Raw genomic sequence first — 26,928 nt, 5'->3', positions numbered from 1 at the left:
TTGTAAATAAAGCCATTGCCTTTGCACACAAGGGCTGTTACAAGGGAGATGTGTCAACCTTGCTAAAGAAATTCCCGGTGATGCTGAGCAGGCACGTGGTCTGACCTACCATGATGGGGGAGCGGGAAGCTCTGGAATGAGATCAGCTTGTGGGCGCACGAGCAGCCCTGCTACTGAAGGCAGCGGGGATGGGATGGGACAGTGGGACGGGACGGGGTGGGATGGGGAAGGGATATAATGAGGTGGGATGGGCTCAGATGGAATGGGATGGGACAGAGTGGGATGGGATGGGCTGCAGCCCGGTGATCCATCTGACCTGCAGCATGGAGGTCTGCACCAGGGTGGGTCTTGCAGACGTTTCCAGCTCTGCACGTTTGTGCATGGAAGTGTGCCGTTGTAAAAGTCAGTGTGTGCATTTGGCAGGATTTCAAGCCAAAACTTCAAGCCAGTCCCAGCCTGACGGGTGGTGGTTTGGAGGCAGGGAGCAGACCTGGTCCCCCCAGGCTTTGCAGGGTGCCTGTGGGGGGATGACCCCGGCACCACGGGGTCACTGACAGCAGCTGCGAGGGGTGAGCGCAGCCTCCCAGCCCCCAGCAGCCCCGCTCCTGCCCTGCTCCTGCGGGGCTTTTCTTCCATCCTTCCGCTGGGTCCATTCACCATCGCTCCCTGCCTCCTCCCCCTCTCCGTCCCTCCCACCCTGCACGTTGGATCCCGAGCAGTCTCTTGACACCTTGAGGGAAGGCTGGGAGGTGTAACCACTGCCTGCGAGAGAGGAGAGCGGGAGGGAAAGGAGAAGGAAGCCAATAACAGGGAGGTCTAGGAAGGTGGCGGAGGGGGAGGGATGGGGCCACTCCTCCGTCTGTGGGGCTACAGATTATTTTGCATGGATTGTTGAAGAGAAAAGGGAGCTACATTTGTGGAGGGACCAAAAAATAAACAGCTCGTTGCTCGGGTAAGTAGGAATGCGAGCTCCCCTGCTCTCATTGTCATGCAGCCCATCGATCCCCCTCCTATTTTGTTTAATTATACCGGTTTTGATTCCTGTTCGGATTATCTGATGCATCAGCCGGGTGCTTTGGTTGCTGGAGATCGACTCGTCCTGATGTGTGTGTGTGTGCATGAGGAAAGATGCCCGCTCTCGGGATATACATGGACACATTTTTCCAGCTCTCGGTGTGGTGTCTCACTGGGGATGTTACACTACAATCCGTGTGTGCTGGTCCTGCATTTAACATCGGTTCATCCACCCATTTATTGGAACAGCAAGGCTGTCGGGCAGCTGGAGATTAAGGGGGGCTGTTTAATCACAGCCCTCACTCGTTGGGGGCTTCCCGGCTTCCTCCCCAGCCTGATGCGCTCGGCATGATGTTTTATAACAAAGCTACATTTAAAGATCAATTCGGCAGCAGTTATTGCATCCAAATTACATGGTTGTCATGGAGATGGTACAGAGAAGCTGAAGTGATATGACTGCATCTGGATGGAGCGGGGCCGCACCAGATCCCGCTTGCCTCCCGTGCCTTTTTGTCTGTGCTAGGTTACAATTGCTTTTAATCTTGAATGAGGCAGCACTGTATTAGAGGATTTAGAGGTCGAGCTGCTGCGAGGGGTGTGTGCTGGCCCCTCCAGCGCTGTGTTATTATCGTAATTGTTGCATTAGCATTTGCGTCTCCCTGATTTTTTTCTGCAAGTCTGGGGAGGGGGATGGCAGAGGAAGGACGGGTGGTTTTCCCAGCACAAGCAGGGCTGGTGTACTTTCTGGGAGATACCTGCCATGCCCACACCTCCCTGCTGCCTTCCATCCTAGGGGACAAAAGAGAAAGGATTCTCTGTTTTTGGCTGTGTTTCTCTTCCATTTTGCTGCCTTAACTTTTGTAATACAAGGAGCTGGTCACCTGCCTGTCACTATGTTGGGGGGATGGCATTTCATTTTTGTTATTATATTTTTTTCCTTTGCAAGCGGTAATGTGGATATGTTGGCAGTTGGGAAAGAAAATCCATAATTTATGAGAAAGAAATTTTCCTGCCTAAGGCTAGCTGGAATACAAAGCGTGTATCTGTGGGAAGGGCATGTTACATGCTACAGATGTGTGTTTCTCTAGTGGCTGGGAGTAAATCACAGCATTGTGCTCATCTTCATTATTTTGGGTGTTAGACTGGCTTTAGTCAATATTTAATCTGAGCTCATTGTGTGCTTGCACAATAAACGTGTAATTTGGAGCCTAACTTCAGCTTTGGGGATGCATGTGGCATTGTCTTCATAAACGCGATTTCACCCTTCTCTGTAAGGCCAGGGCTATTCTGGGGATGTAAATGCAGCAAGAGGCATTGGTGGAAACAAGCCCATCAGAACGGCAGTGTTTCTCTAATTGTATCACTAAACATAAGAGAGAATTAATTACTAGGATAAACAGAGCTGTGTAGCTGTTGGATCAGGGTGGTATTTCCATGGAGTTCCAGGCCTGTGTTGTAGTAGCTGGCATTATGGCTTAAATTCCTCCCATGCCAGTAGATAATGTTTATAGCCAGGAGTGTAGCATATTATCATTAGATATTTTTGTATCAAAAACATGCTAAATCCCCACATCCTCATGAGGTTGTCCATTATAAGTGCTGCAGAGTCTGTGGCGTGGCCAGGGTTTCTCCTAACCTGACTTTTCCTGGAGAAGTCCAAGCAAACAATGGATGAAGTCTGAAAGTGGACAGCCAAACCCCAAGGGGAAGGTGGAGAGATGGCTGATTCACAAAAGGAACGTGAATGGTTCTCATTTTCTTTTCCCACCACAAGCTCAGCACCGCTGGAGATGAACTGGGTGGGTTTCCCCAAAGATCCCCTTGCACCCCCCACTGCTCGTGCCCCACATGCAGTAGCCGCGCTTCTTCAGCCCGCAGCCCCCCCCCCCGACCCGTTCTGTCCCCTTCCTCCGTGAGCTTTCCCACGGCTGCAGATCCCCCCAAACTGTGCTGCTGCAGGCTTCAGCCCGCGCTGGGTTTGCCGCTGCCACCCAAGTGCTGGGGCTGGGCAGTGGCTCCTGTTGGGGAACAACTGTGTGGAACTTGTGTGAGCAGTCACTAGAGGGGCGGTGCTGCCCACAGCCACATCTCTGGAGGTCCTCTGAGCTCTGCTGGCGGCCAAAACCATGCTATAGAGACGACTCCTTGTCTGACCTCCCCCAGCCTTCCTTTGCTGAGGCTGAAAAATCCTCCTCCCCCTTTTGGCAGGGCAGTGCCATTCCCAGGGATGTGCCTGAGGGGCCCTCAGTTGTCAGATGGGTCCAAACGAGTCATGCCTTCTGCCAGTGATGCTCATGGTGGTTCTCCATGGCAGTTACAGCAGAGGAATCACAGGCAGAGGGACAGGTCTGACTGCCTCCCATGTTGGGGTGCAGGCCCTTGTCAGCCCGGACAGGTGCTTCATCCCGCTGCTGTGCCATCCTCAGGGGCTGAGTGGCTGAGTCTCAGCGCGGTTCTTCCCTGGCTCTGGGCAGTGCCTGCTGATCACTCCTTCCTATCTGGCCTGGTCCCTTCACATTCTGGGTGTTCCTGACGTGCTCCTTCTCTTCTGAGCTGGCCTTGCCCCTTTTGGGTTCTCCCCACTGCATTTTTGGGACTGAAGGGCTCACAGCTGGACTGGGTGGCCTGTGTGCTCCCTTCCAGCCGTGCAGCTGAGCTCCTCATCTCTCTGGCACTTTTCTCTGGCTCTGTGATGGAGACCCGAAACCCTCTTCCTCAAAAGACAGAGCCTGCTGGTCTGCATTAGGAGAGCGAGCCCCAGCTCTCCCTTTTAGTGGGGCTGGAGCAGGTGCCTCTGAGCTCTCCTGATGAGCATTGAGGAGGAGAGACCCAGGGAAGGACAGGTTTGTGGTTCACCAACCACATTCTGGAAAGCCCAGAGAAAGCAATGAGAGATCAGCCACCTCTCCAGCTCCTCCTCCCCAGTGTGATAGTTCTCAGGTTTTTTTTAATCCAGCTGATAGTCTGTGATTTCAGTACAAGTGCATCACAAGTCTAGGTAGGATTTATCTGACCTATAATTGCAATTTCCATCCAGTGAACAATTTTTCCAAAAAATTTCACATGGCTGTAGAAAAGAGCCTCACTGAGATGGAGAGGAAATCCCTGGAGCTGCCTTCCTGCCCAGCTCCCCAGCTCCTGCCCAGAGCTGGATTGTCTGGAGCCAGCTCAGGGAACACTGATGTGATGCTCTGCATGAAGTTCTCGTCTGCCTTTGGGGGCACAAAGAGTGGAAGTGGATGAAGCTGCACTGGGATCCCAGAAATTGGGGCACTTTCTAGGAACAAAAGCAAGGTGATGGACACAGCCTGTCCAAGCAGGACAGAGAGAGCAGAGCTGCTTTCTGACCAGAAGGGGATACAGGATGCAAGGGATTCTGTTAAATTAAAAAAATATATTTGCCTTCACTGCTACAATGGAAGCTAGGGGAGCAGGCTAGAGGAAAGTGAGAAATTTTTATTTAATTAGATTATGGGCCCCAAAGGCTTCAGACTCAAAAAAAAAAAAAAAAAAAAGAAAAAGAAAAAGAAAAAGAAAGAAAAAGGAATGATTTTTGTAATTGAGGATGGGGTTCCTGCCAAGTGGTGTTTTAATGAGCATTTAGGTTTTATCTCATAAGTTAGCAGCTCCAGGGGGGGACAGCTATTCGAGCCACCCCTTCCCAGTCTTGAGCTTAGCAAAGCAGGAGCTGGCTGCCTGCAGCTGGGATCTCAGCCTTCTTTTGAGAAAAATGCATCCTCTGTCCTTCAAGGCTGCTTATCCAGCTCTCCTGGTATCCTCTGGCCATTAAAGCTCTTTTTTTCTCCATGAGGCAGCTTTCACCATTGCATAGGTGGGGAAACTGAGGTAGCAGATTATCACAGGATTGCTTTTCTTCCCAGAATCAGAGAATGAATTTACATCAGCTGCTAAGCTGAGGGTCCAAGGCTGGAAGTCTTCCCATCTGCCTGCATGCTATGCTCACCGATCTGCTCAGCAGGCCCTTAGCACCTGCCTGGCTCTTTGCTCATGGAGCTGGGAGCTCCTTGCCATTGTTGCTGGAGGCTCACAACTCTCTTTTGAAACAGAAAGAAGCCCCACCTGCCTGTCAGCTCTTGTTAGCTCTGTCTCATTAGAAGTGGTTTTGAGCAGGTTAAGGTAGCTAATGAACAGTTTTAATATGCAGCTCCTCAGGAACACTGGTGTTAGGGGAATTTCTGAGGTGCTCAGAAGCACCTGCCTGCAAGACACTGAACGACTTGATTACTCATGTATTAACCCTTTATAAATGATTTACTGACATGCCTTACCATAAAGCAGGAGCCTTCAGCTTGCACTCCTTCACCTCTCCATCGAGCAGTCTCTGCTTGTTGCCCACTCCTGGCCTCAGAGGTCGGTGTTAGTGGGATTGCACAAAGGTTGCAGTTGGAAGGGATCCTTGAAGATGATCCAGTCCAGCCCCACCACCATGGCTGTGGACCAAGTCAGGTTGCCCCATGCCCCATCCAGCCCATTGACCTTTGCTTCTCTGGGCAGCCTGTGCCAGTTCCTCACCACCCTTAGTGTGAGAAATTTCTCCCTTATCCCAATCTAAATCTGCTTTTTTTTTTTTTTTTTTTTTTTTTCTGTTTAAAACTGCTGCCTCTTGTTCTGTCCTGCAGAGCTGCCTCTCAGAGGTGAGGCACAGGAGATCTGGATGTGCAATATCACAGCAAAATCACAGCGTGATAGCAGCACCTAGAATGCAGTTGTGTTACTATGACTGCCATCAGACGGGGGAGGGGGAGTGGCCAGAAAATCATAGCAGCTGCTGGCAGATGGAGAGGATGATCCTGTAGCAGCAACCTGTGTTTAATCACCTGGATGTCTTTGTAAGCACGAGCAGAACGGCAGGATATTCACTGCTCTCCAGATAACAGCAAACTGTAAGGAGTGTGCCTTGGTGACATTTTCCCTTTAATTTTGCGTGCTATAAAAAGCTGAGCTTCCCAGTCTCAGATGCATCATTGTTTAAGGCTGTGTGCTCCCACAGCAAGTCTAATGGCCGTGCACTCGTGTCACTGTGCTGTTGGGTCATCTGATGAGCCATGCCAAATGGCATTCATCTCCTGAACCTTTATTTCGTCTTTACATCGTGCTTCTTTCTGGCAGGCCCCTCTGGCCTCCCTGTGCCTCAGCTGAAGATGTAATTCGTTGGGTCCCTGATGATGTCTAAATGCAACGATATCTGAAGAGCAGGAGAAAAGCTCTGAGAACTCCACGCTTTAGAAGAGCCCTCTCAGAGCTGATATAGCAGCTGTCCTGCAGCCGCCTTACTTAGAGCAGGACGCCTTGCACAGCAGAGAACAGGAGAGCCCCTGCATCTGAGAGCAGGCACAGCCCAAGCAGCATGCTGTCCTGATGCAGTTACAGCAGGCTGATGGTGCTTTTTGCTCTTGTAATTCCCTGGTGGAGAAGAAATGGCCCTGTCTATATAAAGCTGCCTTACATCAGTGTAGGAGTGTGCCCTTTAGAGCTGTCCTCCTTCATCAGGAAGATCACACTGCTATTGGCATGGTTATCCAGCATGTCCATTAAGGGCAGATCCAGCTTTTGCACGGGAGCTACAAAATGGCTCCATCAGGTTCTCAGCACTATTTTCTGGACAAGAGACTCATTTTTCAAAGCAAGTCAGCTTTAGCGTTTCCTTCTGCTCAAGAAGTCCATGCTTTGGGAAGCCAGCAATGCGAGCTGGAGCTGCTTTCGGCTGGCCATGGGGAGAAAGAAAGACTTGCAGGTTCACAGAACGAGGTTTCCTTACTTGTTGTCTGTCCTGCAAACACAGAAGCCTGCCTGAGGAAAGCTGTGCACAGAGGAAGTGTTTGCAGGCTAAATGTGGGAAGCAGTGCTGTGTTTTCTGAAAGTAGGTGTCTGCAACATAAACAGCAGCAGCTGGGACTGCTGTCCCAGGCAGCGCAGATCTAGCTGGAGAACACCAGAGCGTGATTTTCTCTTAACACAGACATCTAACAGAGATCAGATGCAGTCTTTCTGCTGACTCTGAAGAAGGGCTGGGGGCTGAGTTCAGCTGGAGATGTCTACATTTGGGTGAAATGAATCCCCCTCAAAATGCTTTCCCGTGTGTTCAGGCAACTTCTGGGAGCATCAAGTTCTGACTAGCATTGCCATGTTAAACACAATAATAACTTACCACATCCTGATGGAGCAGTGAAGTGCAGCTTTTCTTTTAGTGGCTCTGTCCCAGTCTGTGAGTACTGGAAATAAACGTCATTATCTTTTCAATCATTTCATTGACTCTGAGCTAGATAGGCAGCGCAGCACTGTACAGGTGGGATGTAGCAACCAAAATGTAGGTGAGCCTCCAATCTTTTTATCTGAGTGAAAGATGCTGGGAGAAGGGATGGAAGAAGGTCTGGCCTGCAGGAACTTTGCCAGCTATCAGAACTAGCATGACTCCTCCAGCACTGAAGAATGGTAAACTCTCAGAGCTTCTTTAGTGCTCTACAGCCAGTAGAGATTTTTCAAAAATACATATTGATAAAGTATTTTTCTTTGGAAAAGGAGAATTTACCTAACCCACATTTCCTTTGTAAAAGTGTTTCCTGCAGTTTTGAAAGGGAAGGTGGAACTTTTGGTATAAAGGAATGAGAACATGGCCTGCTGCAGAACCAGTGAGCTCATAGGATGGAGTACTGGTTAGAAAGGACTGAAGTCCGTGTCCTAGTCTTGGAGCAGATGGTTTTCCTAGAACATTGTCCTGTCTGTTCCCCGGTGGTGGCATGCTCTTTCTAGTTTGCCTCCCAAATGTCCTGTGTTGGTTCTGATGAGACATGAAAGTCCCTTCCCATTAGATCGTATTTGCTCAGTCTGCTCCTTGCAGGTCCTTTGGTCAGTTGGCAGAGCTGCTGATTTCAGTGGAAATGCCATGTTGCATGCCCTGGCTTCCTTTTTGCTAGGCAATGAAGTTCTTGCCCTCTTGACAGGAAATCCTGGCTAAGTCTGTGTTCTGCAGCAAAATAATTTCATCTCAGTCTGAATGGGGTAAGAGAAGTGAAGGAAACTGTTCTTCCATTCCTTCACTGGGGTGAAAGTAGAAAATCCTCACTGGTGCGAGAGTTACCCAAAAATTTCCAACATAGGCTTGGTTCTCTTGTCCAAAGTGGAGACTAGCTGATCTCATTCTAGGCCTTTCATGACGAAGTCAGTTGAAGGGCTTAGTCCTATCTGGACAGTCTCCTGGCCTCTTCCATCAATCTTTTATAGACTTGATGTCTTCTGGGCCTAAACATCTTCAGGAGTTAAGATGTGCTGCCTTGCCATGAATGCCTTGGTACCAATGCTCTTGGTTTAGAGGCCACCTGGAAATGCAGGTCAACCAAGTTGACATGTTGGCAACTCAGTTGGCAACTCAGTGTCATCCGAGAGTCTTGGGCCAGTTTGTCTAGATGTAATTCTCCAGGATACGGGGGCTGAAGCAGTGTGTTGCTGCAGCTGCAGAGTGCTGAGCAGCATTGGTGTGAAGAGAATGCTCCTGATACAGCACAGAGACCTTTGGAAGCCAGGGCTGCATCTCTGCTAGGCAGAACAAGAGGTGTTCTTCTCTGCCGAAAGAACCTATTTACTTCCTCATAAGAGGGTGAAGGTTATTCCTCTTTTTCTAGAGATGGTCCAGAATGGCAGGGCATACCTCTTGAGTTGTCTGGAAATGTGCACAGAATCATGGAAGAGTCCAAGGTCGGAAGGGACTTCAGAGGCCCTCTGGTCCAAGCTTCCCCCAGCAAGAGGCAGGGCCTGGGCAAGGTTGTGTAATGTTTTGTCTAGCAAGCACTAAAAATCTCAAGTGTTGGAAAATCCACCGCATCCTTGGGGAGGTTACTCCAGTGATTGATTGATTGATCTCACAATAAAAGAAGATTCTTGGTGTCCAACTAGAATCTCCCATAGGGCAACTTGTACCCATTGCCCCTTGTCTTGGAGATTTGTGGAGCACATGGAAGATAATTTCCTGGCACAGCTGGTAAGAGTGCCCACCAGGGGAGGCAGATATGCTGTTTACGGAGGACGACTGGTGGGAGACAAAAGCTGTCTTAGGCAGAGTGACCATGAAATGATTGAGCTGTCATTTCTTGGTGAAGTCAGGAGGGTGGTCAGCAAAACTGCTGCCTTGGACTTCTGGAGGGCAGACTTTGAGCTGTTGAGGAAGTTGGTTGGGAGAGTTCCTTGTGGGTCAGTCCTGAGGCACACAGGGGTGCAGAAAAGCTTTCAAGAAGCAATTCTTAAAGGCACAGGAACAGTCTGTCCCCATCTGCTGTAGGAATTGGTGGGGAAGAAGGCTGGTGTGGCTGAAGAGGGAGCCTTTGCTGAGACTCTGGGAAAAAAATAGGATTGATCACCTTTGGAAGAAGGGAAGAGTACAGGGATGTCGCTAGGATATGCAGAGAGAAAATCGGAAAGGTAAAAGCCCAGCAATAAATTAATCTGGCCATCATTATTAAAAATAATTAAAAATACTTTTCCAAGTCTACTAACAGCAAGAGGAGAATTTCCATCCTAGAGGTCTTTTCCAACCTTTATTATCTGATGATATGATTCCCGTATCTCCTGGTAAAAAGGGAGTCTCCATCCTCTTTGTAGCCCCCCTTTAAATACTGGAACACGGTGATGAAGTCTCACCTGATCCATCTTTTATCCAGGCCAAGCAAACCTGTTTCCCTCAGCCTTTCTGCTTATGGGAGGTTCTCCTTTGATCATCTTAGTGGCTCTTCTTTGGACCATTTGCAGTCTGTCCACATCTTTTTTGATTAGAAGGACCGAAACTGAACACAGACTTCTAGATGTGTCCTGAGAAGTGTTGAGTAGAGTGGAATAATGGCTTTTTTATTTCTGCCGGTGATGTCCTTGCTGATGGAACCAAGGATCCCAAGGCCGCAGCAGTTCACACATACTGAGCTGCTTACGGACCAGGAACCCCGTGTATCTTTCTACAGAGCTGCTCCCCAGCCAGGCTCCATCACAGTGGATGTATCTCCTGGAAATCTTGCTAAAGCCCTGCAATGAGCCACTGCGTGGGTTCAGCACAGATGGTATGGAAGGAATTCCTTCACTGGGTCTAAGTCAGCTGCCAGCCCTGTTTTATTATTTTGGATGCTGGGAGAATGTGGGGTAGGAAGATCAAAGCAAAGGGAAGAGAAAAGGGGGTTAAAAAGGCTGTTTTCATTTATGGGTTATGAGAAGCAGTTCCTGCTCTTGAAGACTTGTGGAAGGTAACTGGGGCCATAGGCAAAGCTGGGATTTAATGCATTCAATTACAATGCTGCACAGAAGTGAGTGAGAAGACCTCACAGCCTGTTTTGTAATAAAAGCTGCAGACAACCAGGATTGAAGCCTACTTTACAGCTATCTGAACTATAAAATTCTCACTCCAGCAAGAGAAAATGAGTACCTGAGTACATAGGCAGAGGTGAGGATGAAGCTAACTCTAAGCTGAGCTGAGCTGAGGAACTCTGCCATTCCAAATGGTTAAGCCATGGCTGGAATCATCATCTGAAAACTCCTGTCTTGAATGATGCAGGGTTGGAGGTACTGGGACCTCCTCTCAGAGCCATGGGAAGATTCCAGTGAGTCCCAGCAGTGCTGTGCAGATTTGCAGAGGAGCATATTGCAGGAATGCTGCAGATGCAACATGCTGGCTGGAGTAGGGATGTTCAGGTCTGTGTTTGTCAGATTCCTTCTGGAAAGGACACACAGGTTTGCATCACACATACATGGGGCTGCAGGGAGGATCGGTGTGTAGCCAAGCTGTCGGTACAGAAGGGGGAACGCAGAGAAAAATAGTATGTGCCTTTATTTTTTCCCTTCAAGTAACTGCAAAACAGTGCAAACAGGAAAGCTGTTAAGGGTTTAAAGACTTAGTTTTATTGTTTTCTCTAAGCAAAAAACTGCTGTTGTTTCCCCAACACGAAGTTTTGCAAGAGTCATTTGGATCTGAATGTGTACTAATTGCTCTGCAGGCTCTAATAAAAATTCAAAATAAAGAGCTCCAGGATTTGGCTTCAAGAAGAAGTATGTTCCACGCATAGTGATTTCTGATTACCCAAAGGTTCTTTTTTTAGCATGTAGCTGGTTTATTTTAGTCTGTGGAATATGTTTTATCCATGGCCTCTTTTCTGTGTTGGAGCTGAAGGATATGGGACCTGTAGTTTCAACTGACAGTGATGCAAGGAAACATCTGGGATGGTATATTGCCAAAGTGTGGTGACTGCTGGTACCCAGGGGGCTGTGAACTGTAAGACAAGCAGCAGCCAGTGCTCACCTTTCCTGTTGAGCCAGGCTTTTCTCCAGTCCAAGTGAGGGCATCAGTTTGTTCCTGTACAGGTCTTTGGTATGCCCACATCTGGAATTCACTACACTGCTTTGTTGCTCTCCAAACTTCAATAGAGATAATAGAGGAAACCCAGAGAAAGAGAACCAAAGTGCTCCAGGGGGTAGGAGAGCTGCCTTATGAGAACAGGCTGGGATGGCTGTCTGGGAATGACCTGAGAGCTGATGTGATTGAGGTCCTCAAAATCACGTACAAACAAACTCAGCCTGTAGGAGAACGAAATGAGGATTTTCACAGTGAAAATTGTAAGTTTTTTATTGTCAGCTGTATTGTAAGGGAAGAAGGCAAAGCACAGCATAGCAGAGGGGAAATGTATTTTAAAGGGGGATATTCTATCATTCTATGACCTGTTCCTCTTCCACCCTCAGAGCTGCTGCCTAAAACCTATTTTCATTCTCACGGAAAGAGGATGGAAGGTGACTTTCTGAAACCAACATGTTGAGAAATATGCAGCCACTTTACAATGGGGTGGGACGGGTTCCCAGGGCACAGAGAGTGCTACAGAGATCTGCATTCCATGATGGTTGGCAGGTGAGACATGAGGAGGGTGCCTTTGGCCCAGAAGCTGAAAATGACTTGGTAAGAGCCCAAAGATTGGAGTTACAGGTTCCTAACCTGGCAGTCTGAGAATACAGCATGGAAAAGTTCAGAGGATGGAGCTCCTGAGATGCAACATGAGAGCGTTTTCAGGTGGCCGAGATGCACTCACACTGCACTGAGTGCATCCCACCCTGTGGCGTTTTCACAGTTTGAAGGAATTGTTCCCCCAGTCTCTGGGGAACCTCTGCAGCACTGTAAGGCTGCAGTTGTTTTTGAGTCTCTTCAGGCCCTGGGATTACTCAGCCTGGAGAAGAGGAGGCTCAGGGAGTGGATCTTGTCAATGAAGGGAGGCTGCAAAGAGGAAAGAGCCGTGCTATTTTCAGCAGTGCCCAGGACCAGGACAAAGGGCAGTGGACACAAACTGGAATACGAGAGGTTCCATCTGAACATCAGGAATCTCTTCTGTACTGTGCAGATGACGGAGCGTTGGCACAGGTTGCACGGGGAGATTGTGGTGTGCAGATCTTCAGAAGCTGCCTGGACGTGGTGCTGGGCACCTGCTTAAGCAGGGGTTGGAGAAGATGGACTCATAGGTCCCTTCCAATCCTAACCATTCTGTGGTTCTGAGTTGAAGGTGGGACACTGGTAAAGACATGCTGGGGCTTTTCAGGCTGTCAGAAGCTCCCTCAGCCTTGCTCAGCGAGTTTTGTCCAAAGGCACTAAGTTAAACCAGCTGGGTTGCAGGGCAGTCTCTGAGACTGTGGTCAGGAAGAAACTTCCTCCCAGTCTGAGTGACAGAGATGCTGGAGGCTCTTTACCACCTACAAGTAAGAAGTCACATGAGGTATCCTCTGTTTCGTGGGACCCCGTAGGCACTGTCTGCTCTCATCTCTCTACGTGCCAGTGGCTGCAGCCACGTCCCAGCTCTTTCCTGTCCTGTGCCTGTGCTGTGACTCACAGCAAGGCCCGGAGCCAGCTGAAGGCCAGCATCCCTCTGCTGGCCACAGGAAAAAAACTCAGGAAGAGTTAAAAAAAGTACAGAAAGAAAGTTTAGAAGGTACCTCGTGAAATTTGCAGGGACAATGCAGTTTGCTGGAGGAATGCCATGCACTGGCATGGGCTGGGGTCTGACTGGTGGTCTGCTGAAAACCACCACGTCAGCTGTGTGCCTCTGTGTCACCAAAGGCCAAGTGTGCCTGCAGTTGTGTTAGCCAAGGCGCAGCCAGTAGATCGAGGGAAGAGTCTTCATCTCTGTTCAGGGCTTGGGAGACCACACCTGGTCACCATGTCTGCTTTTGGACATCACAGTGCAAGAAAGACATCTGCAAAATGAAGGTGATTGTGAGGATTACGGTGCCTTCAGGTTTCAGCATGGATTCACAAGCTATGTCCTTCACCAGCCAGCTCTGTCAGGAGGCTGGTGGCACCTGACTGGCAGCACAGACACCTTCTGTCTTTCCCCTTGTGGCAGCTCACACCACAGGGCACCAGTAGAAAAGCTAGGCCGGGCTGTAGCCTGTGGAACTGACATCTGTCTGGGGCTCCCAGTGCCCCTTCCTAGTCCTGACACCCTTGTAGGTCCAGCAGAGCAAGGAGACATTCTGGGTGTTTCCTTTAGTTTTGATAAAAGACCCAGAAGGGCCAGTCATGCTCTGTCCTGCATCTTCCAAACTTAGCAGCTGCTAGCAAAGTCCTATTGCCCTCCTTCCCCCAGTCTGCAGCCCACCGTACTGGGGGCAAGCAGCCTGCCTTGCCACCCCTTCCCCTTCCAGCCATCCCCCCTCACCTGATCTTGACTGAAGCTGTGCAACGTGCTTGGCATCTGCTTACTTCCTCCTTTACCCGCAACACCATAAGAGGCACAGAATGGGTCTTCCTCCACGCTGTCCCTGTGCCTCCTGCCCTCTCCTTGGAACCATGGTGAGAGCACAGCCCTCCTGGTGGACCTGCCGCCCTGTCTCTGCCAAGCACAAGGAGCAGGATCCGAAGCACTGGGACAAAGCAAGGCTGCAGCAGGGAGCAGCCCAGGGAGCAGCACTGTGATGTCCAAAAGCTGGTGCTCCAGCAAGCAGCAGGGTTCTTCTCCGAGCATTCCTTGTCGCAGCAGCCAAGCAGTTACACAAACTGAAATGGGAGCCTTTCCAGTTCCTAATGCAGGAAAGAAAATTTAAAATCAATCATTTTCCACCAGCCATTCAGCTTCAACAAAAGCTGGGAGACTTCCAGAGCCAGTCCCTGAAAGAGAGCCACTGTGTGGTTTCCAACCTCTCACAGAATCAGGGCAGACTTCGCTTCATCTCTGCCCAGATTCTTTGGGACCGGTGCTTTCCTGCTGTGGGTGCCAGCCTGGTTTTGCTGGTCCCGTTGCCCCACATAGGCCAGTGAGTGCAGATGACTGTGAGTGAGTGCCTCAAGATAGCAGTGTACAATTGCTTCCTGGGAGCCCCATCAAATTTACCACCCAAGCACTCAGGAGCAAGCCTTTAAGGCCCATCAGAAGCAGGGATGGGACATTGCTGTCCTTCACCAGCCAGCTCTGTCCTTATCCACTCATGGTCCAGTGGCCAGGCAGGACCCAACCGCAGAGCCTGCAAGTCAGTGGCTATGCCCTAGCCTTTCCTACAGTAGTCACAGCCTCTTTCCAAGCACAAATCCATGCCATTCTGCTTACGTGAGCCTTACAGAGCTGGACCTGGAGCTTGCCAGCTGTCCATGTCTCAGCAGAGCCACCATAACCATGAGAGTGAGTAGTCCCAGGCAGGGTATTTGCCAGCTCATTCTCTTTTCCCAGCTCTTTTTTTGTATGCTAACCTACATTATGTTTTCTGGAGGCCAGTAGCAGTGGACACACATGGGATGCCTGCCCTACCTGTGGGGCCGAGGAGAGCAGCAGTCACTCGAGGGGATGCCTGAGGCTGCGGGAAGGCAAGGCTCATGGTCATGTGAAGAACCATGGGTGGGAACTCAGATGTCACCTTCCAGCCCCTCCTGCACAGAGCTTGACCAGATACGGCTTGGATTTAGTACGAGGCAGCTGGGTAACTCATTACATCCCAGCTGTTCTCTGGGGCTTCTGGGCATGCTTCAAGGAGCTGTCACCATGAGCATAAATCTAGTAGTTAGCGAGTTGCTGAGTAATCTGTCCTTTGTTGATACACATTCAGCTTGCCTAAGAAGTTCAGCTGCACATGACAGCCTCCATCCACTTGTGTGTGCCACAGCATTTGGGTTCACATCTCAGAGCAGTCAGGAGGCTGCGAGAGACTGCTGGCTTCATTCAGACCAGTGCTGGAAGCTTGGAGCTGATGCCTTCCTGGCTGAGCATGCATCCTCCCCTGGCTTCCCCAGTGCCAAGGAAGAGCACGCCTTGGAGTTTGACTACTGACTGCTCAGCCCTTCTTCTAGAGCATAAATGTCCCACTTAGACCTCACAGAGGGCAAAGCAGAGTAAGCATAATGCAGTAGCTTATGCATAATAACAGAAATATTGATTTATTGACATTAGGAATTGGATTAAAGCTAGGAGGAAAGAATGAGACTTCACATTTACTAAGGATTGCCAACATTTCTTCTTAGCCTTGTCTCCTAACCACATTTAGCTTCCTGTTTTCTGGTTGCTTATAGCTGTGCCAAGCTTTCATTACTGGACTGGAATTTAGCTTGGGTGGTATCTAGGTTCCTGCTGAAGTTACTGCAGTGGGAGAAGGGAGATGGAAATTCCAGCCCAAACTCCTTGGCTGGTTTTAAAAACGCAGACTTAAAACTACATTATTCGGCTCACGTCAAGAAAAAGACCGGCAGAGCTTTCCTGGAAAGGTTTCTCCAAAGATTTGAATATTGGCTCTATGTTTAGTATTATGCCTTCCCTACGGAAAAGTGTCAACATTCAGCTCATGTTATTTTTTCAGCATTATTCCAAATTACAGTGCAGTCATGTTCACGAGAATCTTAATAGTTTTGCAGGTAAATTGCTGGAAGACATTGCATTGGCTTGGTTCTGCTGCCAGCGTACAGGAAGGAAGGCTGGAGAAGGAAAGAATTGAGAAGGCCTCCCTAAGGTTTCCTGCCGTATTCAGCTGCTGCACCGCCACAGCTGAAAGCCAGGGAGGACAAAGGTGTGCAGAGGGAGGAGCATTAGCAGTGCTTTGCAAAGAATGGGCAGCTCAGGCATGGGATGGGGCTGGGAAGCTGCCTGGCACGGAGCAGCGGCAGTGCAGCAGGTTGATGGGGTTCTCCTCTCTGTGTTTCACGCTCTTTGGTCTCTTATTGCTTGCAGGGTCGTGCATCTGTCCAGGTGCCTGGCTACACCTAGTGTGGGGATGCTGCAAGCTCTGTGACAGCGGGGGATGCACACGGAGAAGAGGTAAACCTGCCTGCATGGCATCTACCCCACCCCACATCTGCAGGATGAGCAACTGGAGGAACATTTCTCCCCAGACCCACTCCACAAAAGCCTCTGACCTCCTCAGTCCACCTCATCTCTCAGCAGCTGTGAACTGGACACAGGGAGGGCCTGGGCGCTCCATCTCAGCTGGGCTTTGCCCTAGGCACAGTCAGAAGGGGTTAGGGTTCCCAGTGGGATCTGTCCCACTTAGCTCAGCACATATCCACACAGCTCTGCCCAGCAAGTCTAGACCCACGCCTCTCCTCCCTTGCTCCTTCCCCCTACACATAGGAACCAGTGGTGGAGGATGGGCCACTGACCTGTCGAGGCGTAGTGAGAGCAGAGGCACATCTTGGTACCAAGAACTAATAGGGCCCTGTATGAAGCAAGCACTGCTAGAGAGAGCCTCAGCTCAGCAAGTCAGAGCACGCAGAGCCCATTCCCAAAGTCTGGGCACCCTCACAGCTTCTCAGAGGTGCTGTTATCTGTAGTTTGCAGAGAAGAAGCTGAGGCAGGGAGTTAATATCTGCCTGTGACATGAGGTAGGACTCCCATCTGCTTGCTGTAACCAGTTGGGTACACTCCCTTCCCAGGTGAAGGCAGACAGTTTTAAATCGCCCTGTTTTAATTTGACTGTTATGCCTCAGCCCAAATGCCATACAGAAACACTGGCTTCCAGAAGAGAGAATTTCTGCTGGCACTGGGATCACTGGATTTCAGCTGTAGGGCTTCCAGTGCTTCCAGAGCAGTGTAGGGCTGCTGCCCGTGGCTGAGGATGCTGCTAGCAAGACTTTGCATCAACGGGCATGTTTGCCAACAAAGTCCCTTTTTATCGAGAAGCCACTTGTGGTGCAATATAGTGTCCTTCCTTTGCCATAAAGAGAGCATCTCATAGCATATTCAGCAGGGACACTTTTGCCAGAGCTTTAGCTGGTAAATACTTCAGCAGTACTTGTATACCAGGAAGGGTGTTACTCTGGAAGGAAAGAAGCTGCTTAGAGATGTGAGTCAACAGGGAGAATCACACAGGTTGGCACATCATAGCTGCTTAAAAGTGTTTAAAAAACAACAACAAAAAAAAAACCAACAAAAAAAAAAACCCACAGCTGTCTCCTATTTCCCCAGTGCCGTCACACAAGCCCCAACTTTCAGGGGGCAGGCAGTGCTGGGGAGCAGCACTCCTGTAACCAGCATAAGAGAAGTAGTGGGGCCACGTTTCTGTCCCCGGCCTGTGTTTAGGGCTGGGGTGTGTGGAGCTCTGGGGGCAGAGAGGAGGAGGGGATGCCTGGGTCCTTGGTGGCCCGAGCCCTTGAGGGCAGATTTTCTTCTCCATTCTCAGTGCTGGGTGGCAAGCACTCATCCTTACAAGCAGCAAATCCAGATATGAACCCTCTCTGCTTTCTCCTGGAGGGTGTAGGTTTTTCTCTCCACTCCTGTCACCACAGCTGTGGCGTTGGCTGTCACCCCACTGAGCTGCCATGGGCAAGCCAGGCTGTTCGATCCTCGGGGCTCTGGTGACACGGGGTCTTTTCTATTGTAGGTAGTGCCGTGCCTGAGCTGAGCGCGGGGGGGGAGCCCGCAAGCGCCGGGAGGACGAGCGGAATATGAGTGAGAGCAGGCACTTTCCGTTGTCTGTGGCAGACCGCAGTGAGCTGCATTCCTCAGGCTCGCAGCCTGCTGTGCAAGCCCGCAGCGATGGGGATGAGCAGCTCGGCGAGCCTGCAGAGCCTGCCAGCGGGAGAGACAGCCCCCCGGATGACGCCGAGCCCAGCCCCGCAGCCGATGAGGAGCGCCGTGGGGACCAACATCTGGCGGCCTCGACGGGCGAGTGGGAGCAGGAGGTGCGCGCCGCGAGTAACGGCGAGGGCTGCGAAGAGCCGGCGCTGACCAACGGCGTGGACGCGGAGCTCGGCGCGGGCAGGGAGGCAGCGAGGCTGCAGCCGCGGGACGGCAGCGTGCCCAGCCCCGGCAGCGTGGATTCTGGGGAGGAGGGCTCCCCTGGGCCGCAGACGCGGAGCCAGGCCCTCAGCAAGGCGCTCCTGCACGGCTTCCTGGGCTCCTCGGGAGCGCTGAGCGCTGATGAGCCGGAGGAGCAGCTCGGGTGAGTGCGAAGCTGCCGTAGCGCTAGCTCGGTGATGGCTTACGTGCACTGTTTCCCAGTCCTCCTTGGTCTGAGTTCCACTTCTCCCTGTGTAACTCATCACTTTAAAAAGCTGCAGCTGCTCTCATGGCTGACTGTCTTTTTGCTCTCTTGCTCTGGGCTTCTTTCCCTATTGCAAACGTGGAAAGTCTGTGATTAGAGCCAGTGTCTGCCTTAGATGTGCTAAGGCGAAGGAAAAGGCTTAGGGACTTCTTAGGGAGAGTGATGACTTTTGGGAGTGTCCCACTTGTGATTGGAGCTGCAGCTGCAGCACTTGAGGCAGAGTTTACTGAGATAGCTGAAGTATGTGGGCAGGGCAGCCTGCAGCCATGGGAAGCCTGGGGTGCCCTGGGAGTCCCTGGCAGCGTGGCTAGCTCTGGCAATCTATGGCCAGCAGGATGCAGCTTTGCATCCAGAGGAGGATGTTGTTAATAGGGAGGGCAGGGCACTGAGCTTTGGTTCCCACTGCTCTTGTGGCTGGTGCTGCCAGTGCCTGGGTGGCGCAGGGATAGCTCAGTTCCTGCTTTGTGCATGTAGCAAGGGGGTGGATGTGCTGCTGCATCTGGGATGAGTGTGATTTAGGATGCTGGGAAGTGAGCAGGACGGTGGGAAGTGCTGTGATGTGGTGAAGCCGGGGGATTGCCATGTCTCATCCCAGGTGCACCTCAGTGATGCCCCAGCAGCTGTATGTGTGTGCTCGGAGCCACTGCAGTGGGGCTAGGAGATGTGGTCACTAGTACACAGCATGCTCATTGCTGCAGGGTGGAATGGCCAGGTGGAGGGGAGGGCCTCTTGAAGAGCCCCCAGTGCCTGCCAGCCAGGCAGGGCTCCACCATCACAGCAGGGACTGTGCCCTGCTGCTGTCCCAGCTCTACTGTCTTCCCGTGGTTTAGGTCCTCCTAGTTCAGGTAGCCTTCACCAGTGCATGAGGCTAGGTGTAGAAGAGCCTATGCTGGCCTTTTTACAGGCACGCCCCAAATTTCTGGTAGAATTGAAGGAATTGGGGTCAACTTCCTGCCTGAAGGTCCAGGGCAGGTAGTCCTCTCCCAGACCCTGTACTCTGCAGCTGGATGGGCGGCAGCTCAGCAGCTCGGACACATGCCTGTCATCTTGTTCTCAAGTGCCTGAGGCAAACCACGGGATGCTCCCACCTGTGTCCTCCCTGCTGGCAGCCTGATTTCATGGGACAGCTTTCCAGGCTAGGGGACACTGAGCAGGGACTCAGCCTCACTGAGGAGACCCTGCAAGTGCCTAAGACTCCACAGGGCCCTGCAGTCACTGGATTGAGGTGGGCTGCTTCCCATGGCATTCCTGCAAGAGGAACATAGACCACAAATCACCCAGGAAGGTATATTGTAGCTGCCCAAGGTTGATGGTCACTGTGAATCTTATGGCCTTGCCTGCACGTATCTTCTACCCCAAAATGGAAGAGATGCCACAAGCAGGACAGGGCTGGAGAAGAGCAGAGGAGAATGGCTTTGTAAGAGGAGAAGGTGTAACAGGGACAAGATGGCAAAGAGGGGCATTTGAATCACCTCCTGACTGTGCAGGCTTCAGGCTGAGCCACTGGCTCAGAGCACTGTCTGGAGCATGGCCAAGAGCGTTAGTGGTGCTGGGAAGCTGCGCAGCATGTGGGCTGACAGCAGGCATCCCTAATTCGTTGCATCTGTAGCAGTTAGCAGGCTCCCCAGCAGCAAACTGGTGGTTTGCTTTACCAGCAGCACCAGCAAGAAGCAGCAACTCTGTTTCAACAGTCGCAGCTGAAGGTATTAAAGAGGAATAGGTGTCCAAGGCAGACTGCTTCTATCTGCTGATGTCTGGAGAGCCTGGTGAGCCTACCTCCACACTGGTTCCACGAGTCCTGTGAGCTACTCTGTCAGCTCTTGGATGTCTGCAAGTCACTGTGCTGCAAGGGAATGCTGCTTGATCTGTGGCTCCCCAGCAGACAGCGATGTCAGAAGGAAGCTATGGGTGGTCAGTGAATGCTGGTGCAATCACTGGAAGTGCAGTTATTTTAAGGTACTGGGGCATGAACTGGGAGAAGCGGCAGGCTGAGCATTTGGAGCCAATGCAGTCTGACTGCACCCTGCATGAACTGACCATGATCTTGTGCTCTGAACATAAGGACTTGGATAGTAAGTATTCTGGGAAGCTGAACACACAGGGGACAAGTCACTTGAAGGCAAAAGGGCAGCTGGAAAACTTCAGGATGCAACTGAAATCTGGGAAACTGTGTTCTCCAGGAATCAGGTTAGCTGAGTGCATTCAAAGGCGGAACTTTGACCACCTATCCATTGGATGGCTGGGCAAAAACCAGCATGGCCCTTCTGTGCCATAGGGAGCTGCCTGCTGCACTTGTGTTGCTCAGTGAGCGTGGGTCATGAGTCACAAAGCTGACAGAGGGACCAAGGCACTGTAGAATTCATAGTCATCCTCTGTTTTTCCATTTCCCAATTCAAGAAAATAAAGCCAAAGCTTTTGTGCTTGTGCTGCAGTTTGCACTTGCTGAATCCCTTTTGCCCCTCTTTCTGTCTGTCCCATTGGCATGCCAGCGCGCTGTTTGTCAAAGCCCTGCTCCTCTCCTCGTGGATGTTTTGGCTAGAGGTCTGCCACCTTCCCATAGGCCCCCAGCACAGGCTCTGCTGATCTCAGAAAGTTGCTGATCTCTGCAGTCAGACAGAGAGCTTTACTGGCGAATGACATTCTCTGCTTTCAGCCCCATTAAAACGTCAAGCTGGTAAATATAGGAATCCCCACCTTTGGCCTGTGAGATGTGCTTGGTGCCTGCAGGTTTGGGACTGCTTTTGCGCACACGCTTTTTCCCGTGGCGATGTACAGCCATTGTGCATTTCACATTTCATTAAACAGAGTTTTAGGAAACTTTGCAGAAAGCCACAGCGCATAGGCAAGGAAGTCCTGGCTGCCAGCATGTCTTTCTCTGATGGCTCCACCAACACAGCAAATGAGGTTCTACTTTATTACAACTAATTAACCAGTGAGAAGTGAAATATAAACAACTCAGTGCATAAAAATCCAGTGCGGTTCAGCGGCAGTAATAACTGAATGCATAGCTCGGCATGCCTTGCCATAAGCAATAAAACAGCATTTCAGAGATGACTGAGAAAGGCAGCACAGGCAATTAGATACAGTGCTACTTCAGTACACAGAAGCTTGTGATTACAATGCAAATAAATATATGGCTCCTTAGTTAAGTAAAGCAATTGCCTTCCCCGCTGTGTAATACTTAAGCGCACAACACTTCCCTGTGGGGAGGCTGTGCTGTGCTCACTCACAAGCAAGGTCTTACCTTATCTCCCTCCCAGTCCAGCGTGGTTGAATCAGATGCAGGTGGCTGCCCCTGGGCTGCTCTAAGTTGTAGGAAGCCTGCTCGCCCTCCCCTGGGGAGGGTCTTCCCTGGACCATGCAGGGAGGGATGTGATGGGCTTGTGGCTGTGGGTTCTGGAGGCTTGTTGGCATCTGCTGAGCTGCCCCTTTTGCAGCTTCTGCCCTGCTCTCTGCCACACACAGCCTTCAGTGAGGCATTTCTAGGAACACAGGACTCCTGACTCTGGTGACTGCTGTAGGAATTTGGGCTCAGGAAATAAACACAGGGCTGGAAAATATGTGGGCACTGTTACAAGGAGTTGGGCAATGGGACCCCTCTATAGGGTGCAATTAAGGCTGTAAAATCCTTCCTGTTGCAGAGAGGTGGAGTTCTAAAAGTTTCTCCTGGTTCATGGAGGGAAAAAGATTTTTCTGCACACACACCTTGCCAACATGGATGGATCTGGGAAAATAAGCAGAGCTGAGGATGAGGAGACCTGGAGCTGCAGCTGGCATCTGGCTTGCTGTGTGGCCAGCTCTGGCGGTCTGGGTGGCACTCTTCTTAAAGCTCTGAGCTCCTGGAAGTAGGGTGTTATTTGAAGCTACAATTCACGTCAGCTTTTAGCTGTTGCAGCCCCAGATTTCAGTTTGCAAACAGCAGCTCTAACAGCACAGACCTCAGAGAGGACTTGTCAGAGGATGTGAGAACCTGTTAGTCTAAGCCTGTCAGCTCTTGGGTACGGAATGTGAGCTGTGCATGGCTGCGTCCCTCCTTGCAGTGCCCTTCGGGTGGCTCTGCCCTGCTTGCTGCTTTGCAGGTACTGCCTGTTCCTGCCACGGCTCACCAGGCAGCTGAGTGGGCACCCAGCAGCATGGGGATGGGAAGGCAGCATGGAGTGGCCACTTCACAGCACCTGCTTGGGTTCCTCAGGCTCTCGGGACGCTGAGAAGTAAGAAATGTGACAGTGCCGATTCGTCCTCCCCTCTCTGACAGCTCTGGCACATTAAAAGCAGGAGGCTGCCCCCTCGTTCAGATCCTTCCCCAGTGTGCAATTATCTTGCAGAAGGCAGAAGAGAGGTCTGGAAGCTGACTTGTTCTCACACCTTGCTGTCACAGCAGGGGAATGTGCAACTCTGGCACTGCAGTCTTCCCTCCTTGCACTGGTTCTCTGCTCATTGTCCACCCTCTCACGCTGTGGCTGTCCTTGGGTGTTTGGTTCTTGGGGTGAGATCACCTTTAGCAAAGTTCCTGCTGTCTTGCATTGCATGTCTGAATCTGTAAGTGCACTGGCTGTAGCAAACAAGGGGAATGACCTTAAGGACTCCTCTGTGTGGAGGGATGCCAGGTCCCATTGTGCTGCCTGGAATTAGTGCTTGTGTTAAGAGCTGAGCTCTTGCTGCCCATGCTGATGAGGATGTTGGAGACTGATCCATACGAGCATCACCTCTCAGAATGAGGTACCTCATGCTGCCCAGAACCAGTTGCTCCTCAGAAATGACAGCAGTAGTTCCCAAACAGGTATGTTCCCCTTGGCAGCAAGGTCATGCAGCCACAAAGTCCTGCAATGATCTTCCACCCTGCCTGAGGCACTGCAGAGTCGAGCTTTCCCACGAGTGATAACACTGATGGTATCTCCGGACCAGTAAACTCAGGGCTGTGCAACACTTGCCTGTTGATTGCAAGGCCAGAAAGAAACATCATGATTTTCCCATCTGACCTGGTTTGTAACACCGTGGATATAACATATGTTTATGTGTTTGCTGTGTCTTCTCTGAATCAGCCTTGTCTAGCCACATGGTAAGGGGTGCGGTGCTGTGAATTTCAGGGGAGGACACTATATGTTCCTCTTCATTTTGGGCTTGCTCAGGTTCTTGAGGTCCAGGCACATGGACCTCTGCAGTGCTACCCCTCTCCCAGCTGCCTGCTTTCACAGGCCTTCCAGCCATGCCCAGAACAAAGTGACGGAGAGGATCTTGCTGAAATGGGCAGTGTCTGCATTTGGAGCAATTTTTGTGACCAGAGTCAGTGATGTGATTGCAGAAGGAGCAGTGAAATTGAGTGAGATTTCTGAATCCTGAATAAAGAAGAAAAATAGAACGTTTTCCTTGAATCAGCTGAGAAGGCTCCTTCCATTCCCAGCCACTCTGGTTGTTGACCGTGCTTTGACAGAAAATGCTTGACAAAAAATGATTTTTACACTGTACTGAGGGTTCTTCTAGTTTGAAAGGTATCAAAACAGATTGTCTTGGCCTTTCTGTAGATACTTTACTGCTCCCCTATGTGGTAGAATGATAAATGAGTGGAAATGAATGACATTTTGCTTGGAAGCAGCAGCAGGTTTTGCGTACAAACCGGTTCCTTGGGGGAAACCCTTTCCAAGGTGGCTGGGTATGGCCACAGCATAGGGGACCAGGCTGCCCCTGCTACCTTCAGCCACTCTGAGCTGGTAGCTGGATTTGTTCCATCTGAAAGGGTCTCTGCTGAGCTAAAGATCTCATCTGGTGAGTAGATCCTGGTGACATGGTTAGAAATAGAGAAAAAATCAACAAATTGGAAATGATTGCAATTGCTTTGATTGCAGTGTGTTTTCTAGCATGGGGAAAAGGAAGACCAGATTCTTTCCTTGCTGCTCATTGACCTGCTCTTTGCTCAAGAAGCAGCCTTTCCTCCTTGCTGTTTGCTTAGCTCTGCATAGAAATACAGACAAATCCTTTCTGCCCTGGGAGGAGTATGCGCCCGAGACTCTGAAATGGTATAAGCAGAGCTGGAGGTCTTCAGGGCTCCAGTAAGTGTCTTCCAAGCATGGCAGTGATGTCCAGGGGTACATCCCCGCCTTGAAGGCAGGGAGCCTGTGTCTGTTGGACAAAATGGGCTGCATGCTTCCAGATCAGGGCATCCTTAAGCTGCTGCAGCTGGGAACTGGAGGAATGGGGCTGGTTGTGGGGGCAGACATTTGCTTTCCCCGTTCTCTGATTTCTGCTGCTGGAGATAGGGCCCTCTTCCCCTACCTGTCCTTATTTTTGCTACAAGCAATTCCATATGGTTTGTGGCTCAGTTTCCCTGCCTAGAAAGATTGAGCAGTTTTGTAAAGTGCATTGAGAAGTGTCCAGACTGCTGGGAGACTCTCTCATGGCTCTGCCATAACTAGGCCACAAGTGGTTTTCCTTCCTCTGTGCTGGAGCCTCCACCTCCCTGGCCCCATTTCCAGTTCTGCTCCAGGTGATGTGAAGGTTCCATGTTCATGAGGGCTGTCACCAACACCTGATAGGAAACATTGCTTCTAGCAGCTGAGCTTGGACTTGCATGGGTACAGCATCTCATTCACTGGCACAGGAAACTTGCTCATCCCTGGTCTATCCCCAGAGTTTATCTCAGGGAAATGTATTCTGCTACACAGTGAGGCCATATCCATGTCACACTGATGGGCACCACGCTGCTCTCGCTCCCCCTCCACAGTGGAACAGGGGAAAAAATATGATGAAAAAACCTCTTGAAGAAGAGATTAATATATTATCTATTGATAACGGAAGGAAGGAAGAAAAAAAGTGATACAAAAGCAATCAGATAAAAAACAAATCAATGCCCAGCCGGTCTCTAAGCAGTAGTGACTTTCAGAGACCACCCCCACAAGCTGAGCATGGATTTGTATTCCATAGAATATCCCTTTGGACCATTGGGGCTGGCTGCCCAGGCTGTGTCCTCTCCCAGTTCCTTACCAGCTCCCAGCCTGTTTGCTGGCCTGCTGGTTCAGGCTGTTCCAGAAGAGACTAAACCCTCCCATCTCCTCAGGGCTCCCAGCAGGTGTTTGGCCCAGCTGAATTCTCCCTGTGTGATTGCATTGGGATGCGCCCTGCAATTGATGTCCCTGCATCGAAAGCTAGAATAGCTGGGAGTTGCTTACCCAGAAGCTAACCTTGCAGGTTGGTGCATTTTGCAGCCTCTGTCACACTGCTCGTGTTGTGCCTTCATGCCACAGGCTGTCTGCAAAGCAGCACAGAGCCTCCCCTGCCTGGGCTCCATCCCCGTGGACGTTCCTCTCAGCGCAGGTGCCCTGCTCTTCCAGGCTGTCTTGTCTAAGACAAAAGGCTGAAGATAGAGTGTATGAATTGCTCCCTAACGGTTTCTGGTTTTTTTTCTGCTACAAAGGGACATTTGCTGCAGTTATATGAATTGATCTCAATCTTTAATGTCTTCTGTGTTTTTGATGCTGCCAGAATTGGAGCACTTGAAGAGAGAGAGAACCCTTAGATTAATTCAATTCTGGCAATTGGTCCAGCTGCAAGTGTGAGGCACCTATGTTTCCAGTTCAGAGCTCTGGCTTTTTGCTGGGGCACAACCATAAATAACTGGGTCCCTGAGGGGGCTCATTGCAAAGCTCTGTCTTCTTCAGCTCTTATAATAAAACCGGGAAAATCAGGTTTTACCACAGAGAACTCCCAAGGACCTATGATTGCAACATCCATTCCTACCTCTTCTCCTGCCCCCTAGCTCCAAGTTGAACAGTACAAGCAATTCCTTGACCATTTTTTCTACATCTCCCCTTCTCGTCCAGGTTTGCTGCTGGAGATGCCAAGCTGAGCTGCAGTGAGGACGACAAGGAGCATTTTCAATTCAAAGACATCAGGGATGGGTTCAGCTCAACCTTTGAGAAGATTGTTGAGTCTGACCTTATGAAGGGCACGTACTACAGCAGCTTGGACTCTCTGGATGTCCTCTCTCTTACAGACGAGACAGACAGCTGTGTCAGTTTTGAGGCGCCACTCACCCCGTTGATCCAGCAGCGGGTCAAGGAAAGCCCAGAGCTCTTGGAGCAGAAACTGATGGCCCAGCAGAGAGAATCCCTTCACCACATGGCTGCTGATAAGCAAGAGCAGGCAGCAGCAAAGCCAGCAGAGGGGGATTTTGGGAGCCCTCTCAGGCACTCAATTACCAGCAGCAGGTCAGAGAATGTGCTGAGCAGGTTGTCCTTGAAAAATATCCCAAATGGGTTCCATGAGGAAGGTTCAGAAGAAGACGCCACCAAGATCATTAACTCCATCAGGTAGGGCAGGCTGTGAATTCCTGGGGGTAAAGGGGTCTTTGTCTTAAGGGGTCCCAGCCCAGAAGCAGGGCTCATAGGATATAAGGGGTGGAGATGTTTTTTTTTCCCTTGTGCCTGCTCTCAT

The 26,928-nt window shown here is 50.6% G+C and overlaps 1 protein-coding gene across 3 annotated transcripts in view; it reads left to right on the top strand.

The window, feature by feature from the left end:
* PSD2 (pleckstrin and Sec7 domain containing 2) overlaps positions 1 to 26,928 on the top strand; it is a 70,655-nt gene that overhangs the window by 11,414 nt on the left and 32,313 nt on the right. Inside the window, exons 1-4 of one of the 3 annotated variants that reach the window (XM_090150781.1) lie at positions 676 to 952; positions 16,191 to 16,277; positions 17,839 to 18,399; positions 26,316 to 26,804. In XM_090150781.1, coding sequence (XP_090006907.1) covers positions 17,903 to 18,399; positions 26,316 to 26,804 — 986 coding nt within the window. In that variant the 5' untranslated portion in view covers positions 676 to 952; positions 16,191 to 16,277; positions 17,839 to 17,902. Of the gene's footprint in view, positions 1 to 675; positions 953 to 15,831; positions 16,030 to 16,190; positions 16,278 to 17,838; positions 18,400 to 26,315; positions 26,805 to 26,928 lie in introns of those variants that run through there. The other 2 variants (XM_090150780.1, XM_090150779.1) reach the window with 2 other exon arrangements.

The sequence above is a fragment of the Phasianus colchicus genome, chromosome 15 (assembly GCF_987193195.1).
Source record: "Phasianus colchicus chromosome 15, bPhaCol1.hap1.1, whole genome shotgun sequence".
Lineage (NCBI taxonomy): Eukaryota > Metazoa > Chordata > Aves > Galliformes > Phasianidae > Phasianus > Phasianus colchicus.
This window is presented reverse-complemented; position numbering and strand designations above follow the sequence as displayed.